Genomic DNA, 17,562 nt, shown 5'->3' with positions numbered 1-17,562 from the left:
CATGCATTGCATTTGTATACATTTACAGTGTAAATTATGTAGCTATATGTATTTTCTAAGCAGCAGTTCTATTTGGATTGCTGTTGTATATTTAGTTCTATTTTAGCTCTTCTGAGTCAGTTTTCTAGATGATTTTCATAGGGCTTTGCTGTTTAGACGTAACCTAAGATCTTGACATATTTGTGTATATGAATTTCTTTTTCTTTTTCAGTGCAAAAGTTATTAGAATGAAACAGGAAACTAATCCTTTATTCATAGAGTAAAGCATGCACAGCAGCTGGTAGGTTCACTCTCTCATTCAAGGTATTCATCCCCATTCAGTCCTGGGCCTTTCTGCTGAGACTGTCAGCAAGGGTGCAATTTAGTGCCATGATGGCAGTTTTGGGGATGAGGATTCCTTTCTGTTAACAACTGCACTGAAGTCTTTCCACATAGGTAGTTGAATAACAGTCAACAGGTCATGACCTTGGTCATTATTGACCTAGGTCTGGTTTGAACCAGTGACTTTAAAGGTGAAAGTCTGTGTGTAACCTGTTACCAAACACTTGAGCCAGTCCCTACTGCAGTATTTTTTGAATGTCTTGAAATATATACATAATTTTTTTCAACTGACTATTGTCATTAGCATTTTTTCATCCCAAACAAAGTGTGATACTGGAAGGCTTCAGGATGACAAAGTAGGTTGGGTTTTTTTTGCTCACGATGATGTCTATCACACATTGGCTACTAAATCAGTTTGTGAGGACATAGTAATTTTTGACAGAGTTCTATTAATACACCTTGAAGCTAAATGAGTTCTGTGAATCCCCAGTTTCGAGCTTTAGAATTCTGCCATAACTAGAAGAAAATATCTTGCTCTAGGTAGATTAATATTGAAAGCTTGTCAAAAAAATTTAACACTGTAAAGTAATTCATCTCTTCCTGTCATTTTTTGAGTATCTAGTCTAAACACCATTTGTAATCAGTAGGAACACATCCAAAGAGATGTTGTTTCCTTTGCTGTATTTCCTGATGTTAATAGGGATCCAGTTGAATATTTATATTTCCCTTTAAAAAGTACATCCCAATGACTGATCTTCAAGATGGTAATTCCTGTTCCCAGGAATTTGATAGATCTTCTAGAATACAGAAATTGCCACTGCTTACCAAACAACTTAATTTATGTCCCACAGGGACATTTAATTAAGGTAACTTGGCATTGTATATTAATAAATAACTAAAATGGGAACTAGAGAAGCTTTAAACAAACCATTTAGAGACGAATGACTGAACATTAAAAATATGCATGGTTTAAGGAAACATTGACTGGGTGGACAGAATGAGACAGCTCCACAAGCCTAAATTGCTTGATTGATGAGTGCATTTGACAAGTCCATGTAGGTTTCCCCAGAAGCCCAAGGTAGGTAGGTTGTTCTGCCTTGACTACTTTACTACATATGGCAGTTGGACAACTGAGAATGTGGCCAATCCTCAGAATTTCCGATTGCGCTCAGGAAGTCATTCCTGGCATAGTTCGGCAGGGCTAGATTCTTCCTGACTATGCAACAGGTTGCTCAGATCTTTTCTCTGTCCTGATACCTCAGAAAAGTGCTAAATTGGGGCATTGAGAGGCATCGGAGACTAATCAGAAGAACAACACATCCAAAATCTAAGGCACCTCTCTATGCAGTCTTCAAGTACTGCCTAATAATTAAAGAGAGTGTGCCCTTCACGGCAACATTCCCAAAGCTTCCCATGATGCTAGTGTGCCTCTTTGCTTGTTTTTGATGTGAGTTTGTTGTATTTATCCACACATTTATAAAAATAGCCTCCTGTCCTTTGCTCTATGACAGGGATCGGGAAACTTTGGCATGCGGCTCGCCAGGGTAAGCACCCTGTTGGGCTGGGCTGGTTTGTTTACCTGCTGTGTCTACAGATTCAGCTGATTGTGGATCCCACCTGCCACGGTTCAACACTCCAGGCCAATGGGGGCTGTGGGCAGGGCCAGCTCCAGGCACCAACACAGCAAGCAGGTCTTGGGGTGGCCAACGGAAAGGGGCAGCACATCCAGCAATTCCCTCAGTCCCTGCCGCCGAAGTGCCACTGATCGTGGCTTTTATTTTTTTCCCCTGCTGCTTGGGCTGGCAAAAATGCTGGAGCCAGCCCTGGCTGTGGGAATCGGCTTGTGGTAAGGGATGTGCTGGCCGCCGCTGCCCCCATTGGCCTGGAACGGTGAACCACGGCCAGTGGGAGCCACAATTGGCTGAACCTGCAGATGTGGCAGGTAAACAAACTGGCCCCGCCCAACAGGATGCTTCCCGTGGTGGGCTGTGTGCCAAAGGTTGCCCCAGGGACTCATTTTGTGTAGAAATTAATATATAATCATCACCTAGGAAGTGAAGACATAGTTAAGATCTTATGACCTTCCAGTAGAGTCCTTCCAATCTCTCACAAATAGGGATTGGGAGGATGGAAAGGAAGGGTTATACTTGTTTTCTTCCTTTCTTTTTTCCCTTTTTCCCCCTTATTGTTCCTGAATCTTCCTCTTGGAGGGAGGTCTGTAAAAGTGAGTTATAAAATCTGTCCAACTGCCGTGAGCTGATAGAGAACAGAAACCATGTAAAGAAGCAAATGGAAAAAAAATTAGATTTTAGAGGAGCTTCCAAACAAAGCTTACCAAAGGGGTAATATTTTTTTTAACTGTCGGGCTGAATTCTACTGTCCATTATTGAGATTTGTGTGCAACTCTGAGATCGATGGAATTACTCTTGATTTACATGGATGTAACAGATAGTAGAATCTGGATCATTGTGTTCAATTTCTGTGTTCACAAATGTAAAACAGCCTTAATAAGCCCATCTGCCTACCTACATGGCAACACGGTGAATTATTCAGGAATATGTAGCACAGTCAGAAAACAAATTTTACTGGTCTACAAATACATTGATTATGACATTGTCCATAGGTCTTTCATCGCTCTTATCTACTGGTTATCTGGGTAATAGGTATCAAATTTTTACAATATGACCTGTCACATTGTGTTGGCTGTTTTACATCATGCCCTGTTGTAGCACATCAATGTGTAAAAGGGTGCACTATAACACAGAGTAAGTGTATATGTGTGTGTGTATATTTATGCCTGCTAAAAGGAACATACTCTGAAGATATCAGAAATTCCAGATGTAGAAGGGTATACAAATCTTTGCTGTGTTTTACTTTTCAAAACTTGTAAGGAACTAATAGCTACAGCTCTGGTTTGAGACAGTATGCACCTGTGCTATACTTGTGTTAGCTTTGCCGAAACTGCTGGTCTACAACAATCTTCTTGTTTCTGTCATGGCTAGAGGCTGACAATTATAGGCCTTCATCCTGTACTGGCTTTTTGGCATTGTCAATGAGCTCCTGAAGGTTCCACCCATGTGGAGCTCATTGCAATATTGGGTAAGTTGAGTGAAATGACATGCACAAACAGGGACTTCAATGAGACTGTGACATAATATCTGTTCACTTTAACAAATACTTATTTAGAGTGGGATTTTCCATGCTTCATCTGCCAAAACATTTTTGTTATGTTTGAGCAAAATCAACTCAGTCATTTTGAGTTATAAAAGCTTCCTCCTCTCCCCACTCCTGTGCATTCTGAGAATATTTTTTTTATGTTGCACTCAGATTTTAAAAAGGCTGAATCTGTTAACTTTTTGTTTGGTATATGTCATTGAGTCCTAAGATTCAAGCCAATTTTGAAAAGAAATCAGTTCAGTGGTTTTGTAAGTAGTATACAATGCACACATGTAAATACTAATTTAGCTGTGAAAATATTTGTCTCACTGGTTAACCTGTATCCAACTGTTCCCCTCCCTCCCACTCAAGGTTGACGGGATATTGTGCTTGGCTGACATTCTCACAGATAGGACCCATTGTGAAGCCACTCGTGCAGAAGCAGCAGCAGTAATAGCACAAATCACATCTCCACATCTCACTTTCACTCAGCATCTCAGCAGCTTTCTGGAGAATATGGAGGAAATTGTCACAGCACTTGTCAGTAAGTAGACAGGGTTTGTTTTAAGCCTTTTCTGTTAGATTTACTGGAAAAGGAAAAAGAAACTTACGATGAAAGACAGACTTTCCTCCATTAGCAATGTTCTCTAAGGAGTATTTACCTTTCTTGCCACTATAACGTTCCACAGTAGAACTCTATAAGGACTAGCTCATTTGTTTTAAATCCTGAAGTTGGAAATTCTTCAATAGTTCTAACATTCTTGACTTTTAGCCAAAGTTCAAATACAATTTATTTGTGAAAATAGTAGCCATTTGAGGCCTAAAAAATGGGCCTGGCTATCATCTCATCTGGACTGGTGTAAATCAGGAGTAACAATATGGAAGTCAGTGGAGAACTATCAGTGTAAAACTGGTGAAAGTGAGTGGAGAATCAAGCCCATTATCTTTTCTACACCTGTATGATACTTTATACAAAAAATTACTGTATAACTTGTTCTTGTGCATCAAAAAGTGGCCTTTTCATTAGGCTCTCAGTCCATGCTAAGGCAAGAGGTAGAATGTAGTGGTGACAAGTACAACATAATGATGAAGACCAAAATGCATCCTCCAGTCAACAATGATATGCTACAACACATGACTGGGATTTGCCTTTATCTGGAGTTAATGATGACATTCTTGTAAATTAAGAAGCTAGTATCATGGTCTGAGATGTCATTTCATATCTATATTTAGTCATTGCTGGGTAGGGGAACCCTTAGTGTTTAATGCTGTTTTCTAGCCTCTTCCGGTGCAAGACTCTTCCGAATAAGTGCTTCCTCCACTCCCTCCAGATTAAAGATATAAATACTTATTCATCTTTAACAATCCATAGTTACATACACTAACAGATACCAGAATCATCATCTAACTGCATATGCAAGACCTGCAGAATAGATATATAGGTCTCTGCTCTATCCCACCAACACCCAGTCTACTCCACCTCTAATTTACTCAATCCCAGCCTGAAATGGAGGTATAGGGCAACACCCAGGGATGCTCCAATCAGAACTGTTACAAATTCAACAAAGTCCAAGATGCAAGTAAACAGTTCATCACAAACGTTGGCCTGTTGAGCAGCAGAAGCTGAAAGACACCTGTCCCTGGGGTTGGAATAATATGCCAGATGGAAAGTTATCCTAGATCTCAAATATGGCAATCATACTATCTTGTCCAATACAGTGAGTATGAAACCTGCTAGACCTTATTTGATACTTTATACTGTTCAGTGTGCTGTTCCAGACTGGGCCTCAGCATCGTGTCTGAAGATTAGAAGCCCATAGCACGCTTGCCCTGGAACCCATACACTGTGTGGGGGGGAGGGACAGGAAGGGAGCTGGAGATGCATGAGAGTGTGGGGACATATCTTCAAAGAGCAAGGTAATCCAGCTTTCTCAGCTGTCAATTTTCTCTTTATATTCCATTTGTTGAGCTAACTTGCCAGCCGCCAACCAGTGCTTAAGCCCAGCAATCGTGGCCAGCCAGGAATATGCCAAAATGAAGCAGTATTCCTCTGGGCAGAGTCATTGAGGAGAAGACTATTTCCGTGATTGCCACCACCAAATCATCAGTTGATGATGCACCAAGCCTAAGCAATATAAGCTTTAGGAATAGAATGACTCAAATTTGGGAAAGCCTTTTCACTATCCAGTCATCAATTTCCTTGTAATATTTATAGCTGAGTAATTGAATGACTCTCTCTTCATATTTTTAATTTATAAAACGCACTGAAATCAAATTGCTGGGTGACTCAGACCTAGTTAAAGTAAATGTGTACAGGAGTTAAAAGGCACTTAGGAGGTTATGATGATAATAGCTGTGTCTGCAGCATTTTTTAAGATGTCTGCAAAATTTAAAAATATACAGGATAGTCTTCGATTATAAAAAAGTTTTAGAAACAGTAAGATAAATTGCAGAATTTTATTCTCGTGGATCCATTAGTTTTACCCATCTGCTGACTGCATCTCATTTTGTTTAGTAATATAACATTTATCTTAAGTTTCTCCATTGGATGTTATTCGAGTGTGATAGCCTAGGTCACTAATTAAGTGAATGCTCCCAGAGACTTGTAGTCTAGATTTATCTTGCCATCTATACCTGCTTGAGTCTAGTCTGCAAAAATGCAAGTGGAAATGTCTGATATTAATTTCAGACAAATATTTAACTTGTATACAAAACTTTTTATGCTGGAGGAATAAATGATTTATTTTAATTAAATTATTTTCTGCATTTCTAGAATTGTGCCAAGAGGCCTCAACTGGTGAAGTTTTCCTTCTGGCTTCAGCAGCACTTGCCAATATTACATTTTTTGACACAATGGCTTGTGAGATGTTGCTTCACTTGAATGCAATGAAAATTCTTCTAGCAGCTTGTGCTGACAAGCAGATAGTGGATACTCCATATTCTCGAGATCAGGTGAGTGGTTTTTGAAAAAAATGTTATGTTTACACATGCCTATAGCAGTTCTTGTTATAAAATGGCTCAATAGTTTCAATTCTAATGTCCAGTTCTGGATGTGTTCAAAACTTCATTTGGTCCCATATTTTCCATGGTTGATTTCTGCCCAAATTTTTCTTTTTCCTCTGTCTGTGTAATTTGAACAATATTGAACAAAGTTATTTTGAACATGGCTTTATCAAAAATGGCTGAGGTTTTATATTTGAAAGCATGTATATAATCCTGACTGGGAAAAGGGGCCTTTGCTTAGTGTGAAAACCATGTTTTTTTATTTAAGAAAATTATGGTTATTAGAAAATTTAATGCACAATAGAAAATCTCCATAAGCCTATAGGCCATCATTTAAACATAAATGCAAAACACATCTGTGTGCAGCTCTTTAAGGCTCAAATCCTTCAAGCACTTTTGTGCATGCTTGACTTTCTGCATGCATGTAGTCCTAATTACTCACCTACATGAAGTTAAGCATGCATGTAAGTGTTTGTAGGATTGGAATATAAAAGAGTTTGCTAGTTCTACAGGCTAAATAAGCGCCTGATTCATATAATAGGACTTGATCCAAAGCTCAACTAAGTAGCAAGTAGCTTAAACAAGTGAAGTAGTTTTTTTTTCTTTATTCATTAAAGAAATCTAAGGAGTTAAATACACAAAAATGTGTTATGCATAATTAATCACAAAGAGCTTATATGTGCCCATGAGTCACTGGCCTGCATTAGGGTTGTTCGAGAAGGATACTGCTTAAGTGAGAGCTGTAATATGAATTCAGCCTCAATAAGATAAAGTACTTTTTAGAGCTCCCAGTTTTCATAGGTGCACTCACTATTACTCATGTTAAAGGAGTGCAGAATTATATATCCTGTTTTGAGCCTGTCAGCTCTGCTAGCCAGTGTGGTAGAGGATGAGGCTCTAACCTCATCAGCTGTCTACCTTTTGTGGGCAATCTAGATACAGCAATGGGGCCAGATCCTCAGCCCCTGTTAAGTCAGTCTCCTTCATGCCACTGCAGCAGCACAAAGGTGACTTCAACCTGGCTAAAGACAGCAGCCCAGAATTGGGATGACATAGCCAACCCTCTGTCCTCCAATGTTGTTCTTGGGATGGGAGGGGCACAGCAGAAGCACAGTGTTCTCCGGTGAACCTGGCTCTGGAGAGGCTCCAAAGTAGACATCATCTGATGCAGTAAAACACGTGATCACTGAGACTGCTCTAACTTGCACCTGTGGCCATTTTATCATCACCAGAAAGAATTGAGAATGGTGGTAGAAAGGTGGTGTAAAATGTAAAAAGCCATGGATGCCGCTTACCTCCTCTGGCATTCCAAGCCCTGCTCTGGTGCCCCTGAAGATCTAGGCTGTGGTGTTTGGCTTGACTGTACACCCATTATTTACTGTATGTAATTTGTGTGCTCTCGCTCTTTCTTTAATATCCTCTCTAATTATTTGTCCTATGTCTCCTCCTACCAGTGGGCACAATTCTGTTCCCTTTGAATTCCATGGTAAAGTCACTATTGACTTTGGGAGCCAGACTGGCCATTTTCTTCATAGTAGCATACATTCTACTAAAGAACAGGATATTGAATTAAACTAGAGTGCCTAGAGAAATCACCTCCTTATACAAAGTAACCTCTTTTTAGCAATAGCTGAAAAGGAACTTTTGAGTGTAAATGGTGAACTTGTGTGGAATAGTAACACAAACATCCGTGGGTTTCTTGTTGTAAAATATCTATGCTGTCCATTCACGTTGCTGGCCAATATTTCCTAGAGGAAACCAACTTGAGCATCACTCCTCTTAATAATAAATAAGATTGTCTTCCATTTTAGAGGGGCATGGATAACTTCCAGGATGCTAGAGTATCTTTAGTTCATTTTGCGCCATTAGAAAACACTTTGTTTAAAAGATGTAAGTGAAGGGCCCCAGATCTTTGCAGGTATAAACCTAGGTAACTCATGTAAGTAAGAAGTCACCTACATACACCTTTGCATATTCAGTTTAAAGCATTAAGAAGCACAAAACAGGTCTCTACTCCTCCAAAAAAAAAAAAAAAAAAAGTATTTCTATTTCCTGTCTCATAAGAAAGCTCCATAGATCAAAAAACAGCATTTTCCCACAGCTATGAGGGGATGCCAAGAAGAAACCATTTCCTGAGGCCCAAAGGACTGGTTCACAGGTATCCAGTCAGAAGCTATGCAGAAGTTGATCCATCCCACCACTCACAACAAAATTCCCACTTTCTCTCATCCCAAAACTAGAAGCGGGGTAAAGCATTACATTAAGAAGGAGAGGGAAAACTACTGTACCTCTCCAGTAGGAACAAGAGGGTTTGTATGCATTAGCATCTACCTTTATATTAAGAACAGTTATAAAATTGGCATTGGTGTTAATACAGATACCGATGACTGTTTAGTAAGTATCAAGTATCAAGTTTCTTCATGTTCAGGGACCTCAACCTCCTCCTGACAGAGAAAGCTGGTACTCTGCTGCATCATGTTGCCTTCATGAATCTTTAGCACTGTCAGATACAGGAAGGTGTAATTGAAATTTTTGTGGGTCAGGGACTCCTCTCATTCCATACATGGGGAGAAAATTATAAAATAAAATCTGTTCCTTCTGAATTACCACTTATCTTGTCTCCTCAGTGATGCTAGCATTCTCACCTTACCTGTGAAGTTGTGGAACTACAGTCTAACAGTTTTTGGTCTTTTGTTATCCAGCGGGACAAAGACTTAATGTGCAGTGAACCATCCATTTTAAAGCAGTTATGTTTGTATCCCTGGTTTAATACCTCAGTAAGCCGTATTCCTCAAATGTTTATGGAAGGGAGGGCCTTTGACACAGTCCTGGAGACCCATAGTTAGTTAGCTGTTCCTCCTGTTTTCCACATAATCCTGATTTTTTCCCCATTTTTGCAGCTCCTTGCTGGAGACTTGTAGGCTTTGATGAAATCATAGCCTATCTTCCTCTAGTTTCTAGATAATTTTTTCTGTCTCCTCCACCACTCGCTCAGGGCATTTATTAAGCTTTCCTGTTGTGTTGGCTGCCTCTTATAGTGTGGTGTCTTACTGAAATCCTAGCTGAGACAGGAGAAAAGATCCCGTGCCCTGCTGCCTCACAACCACTAGTGCAGTGTCTTTGCTAGAGAAGGTCCAGGGGTAGGAAGGAAGAGCTCCTGCTCTACTTGAGACATCCATGTTTTAACATTTCAGGCTAAGTCACTTGGTCAGTGTCACACGGCCAGCTAGTTAGCATAGTAAGGAACAGAAACCAGGTCTCCTAACTCTCCCAGGCTGTATTCAGTTCAGCAGACCATAGCTTCCCCCCGTTCCTTTTATGATCAAAAGCCGGGAGGTGACCAGTCCTTCTGACAAAATTAAAGTCTATGTTTAAGCATATGATCAGCCACATTCTCTGTGAATGCCAATATCCTGTCATACACTGTGCATAAGTACTTGGTAGTATGCACCTACCCTTGTACACTGGGGTGGTAAAAGTTATGTACCAAAGAGCTCTTAAATACTTTCTGTTAACGAGAGACTACATAAAAATTACAGCTAGATCTGAACTTTTTTGCTTTTATGACTTTTAGTTTTTGATGTCCCATTTTTTACTACTGCTTAGTACTTCACACAGCCTATCTGTGGTTGGACTACTCTGGGTGAAGGAACTTTCAAATATGCTCTGTGACCGGATAATATAATACACTAACCATTCTGGCATGACACTGTCACTTATACTAGTGACAGGACTTACATTAAGAAAACGAATTCATATGCCTTGCTGCATAGTGAGTGGTGAGGTAATCTCTGGTGTCTATTAACAAGGAAAAAGATGATAAATTATGGTAATTAAATTCCACAAAATACGTAGGAAATTAAACAAGAAGCCATGGTTGCCAATAATAGATATAAAAATAAGAGCAAAGCCACAAGTTGGAGAACTTTAGCAATGCCATTATATTACTTGTATCCTAATTAGTTTTCTATAAGAGACTATAATAACTTCCCCACAGGAGCTCCCTCCCTCTTTTTTAAATACACCCTCTGATCTCTGCACTTCCATGCCAAATTAGGTTATTTGAACATTGGAAAAAGAGGCAGATAACTATGTTTTGACACTCCATGAGAAACTTATGTAAGAATATAAGTGTGTGTGAAAATCAGCTTTGGCAGGCATAGTGAAGTCAAAATAATGGAGACATAAACTCCAGGGCTCCTTTCTCAGCCAAAATGATCATTATGTCCAGCCTTTGGTCCAGTACTTGGGAGTTAGAAGCATGCAATCCAGGCAGCATGTTGCAGTGGATAAGGCACCAGCCAGAATCAGAAGACCTGGGGCAAAATCCTGGCCCAGTTGAAATCAATCACAAAACTTCCATTGACTTCACTAGGGCCAGAATTTCAGCCCTGGAATCTATTCCTAACTATTTATTTGATGTCACCTTGGGCTAATAATTTAACTTCTCTATGCTTTTCTTTCACCATCTGTAAAGTGGGGCAAACAGTATTTACTCATTGATGTGTGGCATCTATGATGGAAAATACTATATCATTGTTGCAGTTTTTATTTATTATTACCGCTTGCTGACTCTGCCCTTGCCTTCCATGTTGTTAGCTGATGCAGAAAGTGCAGCTTCTTGTCTGCTGTAGAAATTGGAAATGATAAAGATAGGCTATGGGTTTTAGAGTAGTTATAAATTTGTAAGACCGAAAACAATGCGGACACAAATACGTAAGAGTGCTTCTTCCATCTGGTTCTCTTCAGTCTGGCAGGAAGCAATAAAAATAGATTTCAAACAATATAATAGATCTCAAACTGCTGTGGAATTTTGATATTTCACGGCACCTTTTCGCTCTAAATAAATATCACAACATATGGCTAGGTGGTGATCTCAGGCACTGCTGTCAGCAACGGGTGCTGTATAAACTCTGCAAATTCCCTAGTCCCTCCCTGAGTCACAATTCCACTCCTGCATCTTTCTTGCTCCCAGCGGAGTAGTAATTTACTGCTGGTATAGACACCAATAAATTACTACTCCCACTCACTCAGCTACTCTGGCCAGCAATTGAGAGGCTTGGCTCTGCCCACGCTCCATTCCCCTGCCCACCTTCTCCAGGGAGGGAGTAAACATTCACGCACCATGCTTACTTCTAGTCACTCAGACAAAAAGTCCAGGTTGCCTAGGTAGGCAAGTAAGGGGGATTTCTACACCTGTACACTGTCTTCTAGTCCTAGTTACAGGCTAGTCCTATGTTGTTTAATTCTATAAAATATTGATATAGAGTGTGGAAAAATATGAGTAAATAGAAATATTCAGTGTCTCCTTTACCCCAGAGATGAGATGTTTATTTTGTCTTAATCCCTCATGCTGAATCTTATGGTTCCCAGAAGAATTCTTCTTGCATCTCCCTGAGACCATCTGCCACAATGTCTCCTGTCTCTAACTGCTGCTCTGACATTGCCCGTTAACCAGTAAAATAGTAGAAAGAAAATGACCGTCATACACACAGCTGGGTGCTGCTTCCAGACCTAAAAGAACAGGGAAGAAGGGAAAGGGATTCCCATCCTATGTTGTGTCCTGAATACCAAACATGCTGTGCTGGCTTATATAGTATTGAATCTTCTTCCTTCATATAGTGCCAGAGGAAGTTCACTCCTGTTCTTTAGAGGTTTCTTAGGACACTTGATGCACCTCTTAGTTGTCTAAAAGGTCTTGCTCCATAAGTCTGATACCTGCTGTCAGCCTTTGATGGGGGAAAAAAAAAGTCTCCATTTGCTGCCTCCAGGTAGGTTGACTTTGCTTTGATGTTTTTAATTTATATACAGAAATAAAGAAATCTAATAAACTCCATATTGCTTCTTGCAAGTGACCAGACATGCCTTTATCCCTGCAGACGGGTGTCTGGAACTTTGAAAACTCTTTCTGGCTTATCTTTATTTGATTCATTTAAGTGAAACAATATGCACACTCATAATGTGTAGCAGAAATTAATTTTACTTAGCGATGAATCAGCCTTAAAGGAGTAATTAACTAAGAAGATTAGCAGTTCCATATTGATCTTCTTTGCCACTCAGTTTAATGATTTGGTCATTTTCATTTTGAGCTTGAATTTTTCTACTTATATCAGCAGTATCAGTAAAAATTTATGAAACACGGTGATCTTAGTAACAACAAAGATCATGCTTCTCACCTGTACAGGGCAGGACTCACAAAACGAGGATACTGATCATTGAAGAGCAGGTCACAATTGGGAGGATATCCTTTATTCCATGGGGTCCCAAAATGTACCTATACTGCCCTCTAATGCCTGTCCATTCTCCCTCTATTTCTTCATCTTTCCCTTGCTAGCATCTTCACTGTTTCTGATAGCTAGAATTTCTTGGCAGCAGAACTGACCAGTAACTGCTGATAGTCGGGGGGGCAGAGAGAGGGTAGAGGCTTCAGCAGATGTTACTGAGCATGCTCAGTCTGTGTGAGCATGCTTAGTAAAAGCCAAGCAGCAGCTCTGTGGGGCATCTGACTGCGCATGTCTCACATATCACCTCTGCTAAGTAGCCTTTAGTCTCCATTGTGGACTGAGTTTTCCCAAACAGTAAACAAACCTTCTGGCTATTTAATCCTTTTGACGCACTTTGGGTTTACAATGAGGACATTCACTTTGCATTGCCTTTTTAGCCTGTAAATGAATTTTTAATCCGGTCCTAGCAATAATGCAAATACTGTTTGGCACCTTCATTCACTAGTAGTTAAACATGCTAATAAATCAACATTTGTAATTTAAAACAAGACACATTATCACAGTCTTTTGTGGTTATGGTCTCCTTGCAATATAATTTCTTCAAGCTGACACGTCTCCATTCACAATATGATGAAAATTTCTTTAAAGACTTCTAATAAACTTTATAGTTTCGTCAAATTTCAATCAATCTTTTCTTTACAGAAGATTGATTTCCCAGAAGTGTTTTATTTCTGTAATGTACCACTGACTCTAAGAAAACATGACTTAACATCATTCCATATTTCAGTGTCAACCAGACCACAAAAAAAAAACAAAAAGGGAGTTCATCTTTTACAAATTCAGTCAGAGTTTGTGGTTGGTTAGGCTATTCTTTTTTGGGGCTAAAAACTCCTCTGTTTTGAAAGCAGAAAGCAGTTTTTGTTTACTGTCAGACGACATAATCTGTAATGATACAAATGCTGCCAATTTATATTAAAACTAAAAAATGTAGGTGAATTATCTGTCTAGCTGGTTCATATCTCCTATCTGTGAGTTTCTTGTAAATTTAGATGGTTTCTATTAGATTTTATATACACGGTGTGAGATATTGAGAGGTGAATTTTATAAATCCATAAGACTAACATGATGTGGCAACAATTGTAAAGATATAAAACATATATTTATTATTAAGCTATATAAGATTTAAAGAGAAGAGACTTCTCATAGAGTTTTAAAAATACATTGTAGACCTCCTAAGTCACTAATACATTCGTTTAGAGCCTGTTTTTTTCGGTGGTGCTAAGCACCCAGAATTCTTAGTGCTCAGCATCTCTGAAAATTAGCTTTTAGGCCTCAATTTAACAAACCATTAACTCACATAACTTTAAGCATGTGAGGAATCCCATTGGCGCCAATGGAACTATTCCCGTATTTAAGTGCTTTGGCTCAGGACCTTTAAGGGAAGTGCTTGAAGTTCTATTCTGAAAAATCTCTCTGTAAAAGTGGCACGGTGGGTCTCCATGTTCATTATGTCTCACTGATTCTGTGATTGTCATTGTGCTGTAGACTACACCATTATAATTTCACAATAACAAGTAAAATTTTGATTCCCCTGCACCAAGGCATAGCATAGTATTAGAACTAAATGAGAATCTCATTCAGTAGTTGACATCCTGTGACACGTACCTGAACAACTCTGATTTCATGAAGTGGAACAAATACTTGCTGATCAGTTTATCTATCAGTCTGATCTGTATTCTAGGGTGCCCATCACCATTAGGTCTGTGTGAAGTAATAGTTAAATGATCCCTAAAGTTAATGACTATATCTGTATTTTGAGATAATATCTTGGACTGGAGGCTCACATAGTTTCCTGTTGCCTGCTACTGTGATTCTGAGCTAAAGTAAAGTGTTTCAGCTGTTGAAGCTGAGGTATGCATAGCAAATACAACAGGGGGAAATACATCAGAAGACACAGTATGAAGACTGCATTTTTGACGAAAGAGAGACTGTTAATAAATGCAAAGAACAATACAATATGAAAAGTAGTTAACGGCACATGTGGATTACTTGATGTTCTTACCTCAATATTGTAACAGTTTAAATTGGTTTTAAGGAAAAAAAAGCACCCAAATGTCTTTATTCAATTTGTAGACTAATGGCTTCAAAATTTCATTTTGAAACATGAAGCTGCTTTTGATTTATAGGAGCATCAAAAAGAATCTTAAATCACAAAACTGTTTCTCTTTTCTTTTCTTTTCTTTTCTTTTCTTTCTACTTCTAGAACTTAAAAATGGCGGTACTGATTTAAATCAAATTTGGCCTGAAATACTAAGTTGCTGCATGAAGTCAAGTTTCCAATCAAAATTAGTGATAGACGGATGTAAAAAGCTTCAGAGGTTTGGATAATTTTCCAGCAGCTGGAATGCTTATTCAGATTCTTCTTGTGCTTATCCCAGTCTGTTTCATTTGAAAAGCTGGAAATCATCTGAGAAGAGGGTCTCTAGAAATTTCCAGAAATTCCTAGTGTAGGTAGCATTGCTACAGCATGAAAATAGCCTTTCTCAGAGTATTTTAGTGCTTCTGCTTCCAGCCCAAACCAGGCAATTCAGAGATGTTTGAAAATCCCAAAGCAGGGTAACCTATTGGCTTCAAACCTCAGACTTTTTTTTTTGTTTGTTTCAATTATAGTTTGGCTTTATTCTTACCTTATCCAAGCTGCTTTGCCCATCCCTAAATCTGAGCATGTACTGTAACTGCTACTACTCGTTAAAATACCAACTACAGATAAGAAAGAAACAAATTTGATTTGCATCATGTGTAGGTACAATGGTAATGAGAATCCTAGCATTTGGATACTTGAATACTTCTAAGGAATTAATGAAGTGTGAAGTTGTCTGAAATTTAGAAATTGAGGAGCAGGTCTTGGGCCCAGTGGAGACGTGGCTGTAAACTACCCTTCCCTTTCCCTGATCCTGCTCTCTGGGTGCCACTTCACACTCCCCAGAGTAATTTAGAGCCTCATAGGGAATAGGAAGTATCATTGTAGGAGATTTGTCATAAATCCTCTCCCCACACCCCTACCCAATCTGTGATTTATTGTTGTGGCTAGTACTTTGTGGGCAATGTAGTGCAATTGTTACATGCTTATTTGAAGAATGTCAGATACCTGTTTATACTGGGTAGAGTGTTACTGGGAGCTAGATGGTTATTCTTGATATCAGCCCTCCACTGCTGTAACGTTGATATGCTATAAAACCACAAGAATCCTGAGCAAAGATAAGTTCCTCTTGAAATCCTTGAGATACTTTTCAAATATCCAAAAACTGCTGCTGATTTTCTCTCTACCAAGGAGTATATAAATAATTCATTTTCCCCCCTGCTATTCTAAGGAAGATGAGTTGGTGTTCCCAATGGTGAGAGAATTTGATACAGAATAATGGTTACTGAGCCAATGAGAGAGTGTATTAGTCTTTTTTTCCCCCTGTTCTTTTTAGTTATTGTGTTTTGCTCTAAAATCCATACTATGCCAAGTGTACTCTTGGTGATCTATTAAAAATTCAGATAACATTTTCAGCTGCTGCAGCAATGATTTTGAATATGTGGTTTTTTTGCATGTATATGTTGCGCCCATCACTAAAAATTTAACTTGTATCTATAGTAAGGGGGTGGGGAGGATTGAGGGGGGAAAGACAAGCATCTTAGGTGCTAGATTACCTGAAGTTTATGCGAAACACAACCCAGTTATTTTGGTCTGGAAATGAATGTAGATTTGTCTGAGGACTTGAGTGTACATCTTTAGTCACCAAAGAATGACTTACTGGAAGTGATAACACAACTCTCTCACTCTGCTCCACCAATATGCCCCAGCCTTTATCTGGATGGCCCACAACTAGGAGTTGAGATGGTTTTCTTTCCCTGCACATTCATGGCCTCTTTGCAGAGAATGCTAATATGGGTGTCATTGCTTATTTTGTGGTAGAGGTTTTGTTGATGCAGCTGCCTTTTCATGAACTCAGCACACACCACTGGAAAGCCATTGCGTAGTAACAGCTTCCAGTCACAATAGCACTGGATTGAATTTTAACTGGCGGCTCTGAGGTGAAATGGTGTATCTATTCCATTATCAATCCTTTGATTCTTTGAGCAATTCAGTTCCTCCTATTGAGAGAGTCCAAAAAAGGTTCAGAGAAATGTGGCTTCCTCTAGACATGGGAGTATTCGAAGGCCAATGAGCAAACAGTGTATTTTGTGGCCAGTACCCTTCCCTGACACCTTATGGTTGAGGTTGCTATGTTTATTGACAGCTTTCCTAGAGATATTATGTCTAGGAATTACACTGTAGTACTGGAAATCCTGATTGGCTTGAGCTGTGACTTTCCCAATGGTCCTATAGATCTTAAGTATAGGCAGATAGTGAGAATGTGGTCTGTGTTCCGTTTTCATAGGTATCCTAGTCTTGCACTGTCCTATGACACAGAATTCATTGGTTGCTAAAGGATCCAGACAAATTTCAGATTTGCAGCAAAGGCGATTTAGGTTAAATATTAGAAAAAAACTTCCTAGCTATAAGAGTAGTTAAACTCTGGAATATGCTTCCTGGGGAAATTGTGGAATCCCCATCATTGGTGGTTTTTAAGAAAAGGCTGGACATGTCAGGGTTTACTTGATCCTATCTCAGCACAGGGGGCTGGACTTGATGACTTCTTGAGGTCTCTTCCAGCCTTACATTTCTATGAGTCTATGAAAAAGAGAGGCATTTTCCTCAAAATGAAGATAATTAGACTGTGTCTACAGATAGAATTGTGTTTTCGCCCGGAGAGTCCATTTTTAGTGTTCACATTGTCCTTGGACTTTGGCCTGCATTACAGAGTCTCTC

The 17,562-nt window shown here is 39.3% G+C and overlaps 1 protein-coding gene across 1 annotated transcript in view; it reads left to right on the top strand.

Annotated features, from left to right (window-relative positions):
• The window catches only part of INSC (INSC spindle orientation adaptor protein), a 110,226-nt gene that overhangs the window by 75,688 nt on the left and 16,976 nt on the right, over positions 1-17,562 (top strand). The window contains exons 9-10 of the mRNA XM_075065843.1: positions 3,850-4,021; positions 6,251-6,429. Coding sequence (XP_074921944.1) covers positions 3,850-4,021; positions 6,251-6,429 — 351 coding nt within the window. The remainder of the gene's footprint in view (positions 1-3,849; positions 4,022-6,250; positions 6,430-17,562) is intronic.

Source organism: Chelonoidis abingdonii, chromosome 4, assembly GCF_003597395.2.
Source record: "Chelonoidis abingdonii isolate Lonesome George chromosome 4, CheloAbing_2.0, whole genome shotgun sequence".
Lineage (NCBI taxonomy): Eukaryota > Metazoa > Chordata > Testudines > Testudinidae > Chelonoidis > Chelonoidis abingdonii.
The sequence above is the reverse complement of the archived record's forward strand: the minus strand, read 5'-3'. Positions and strand labels throughout refer to the sequence as shown.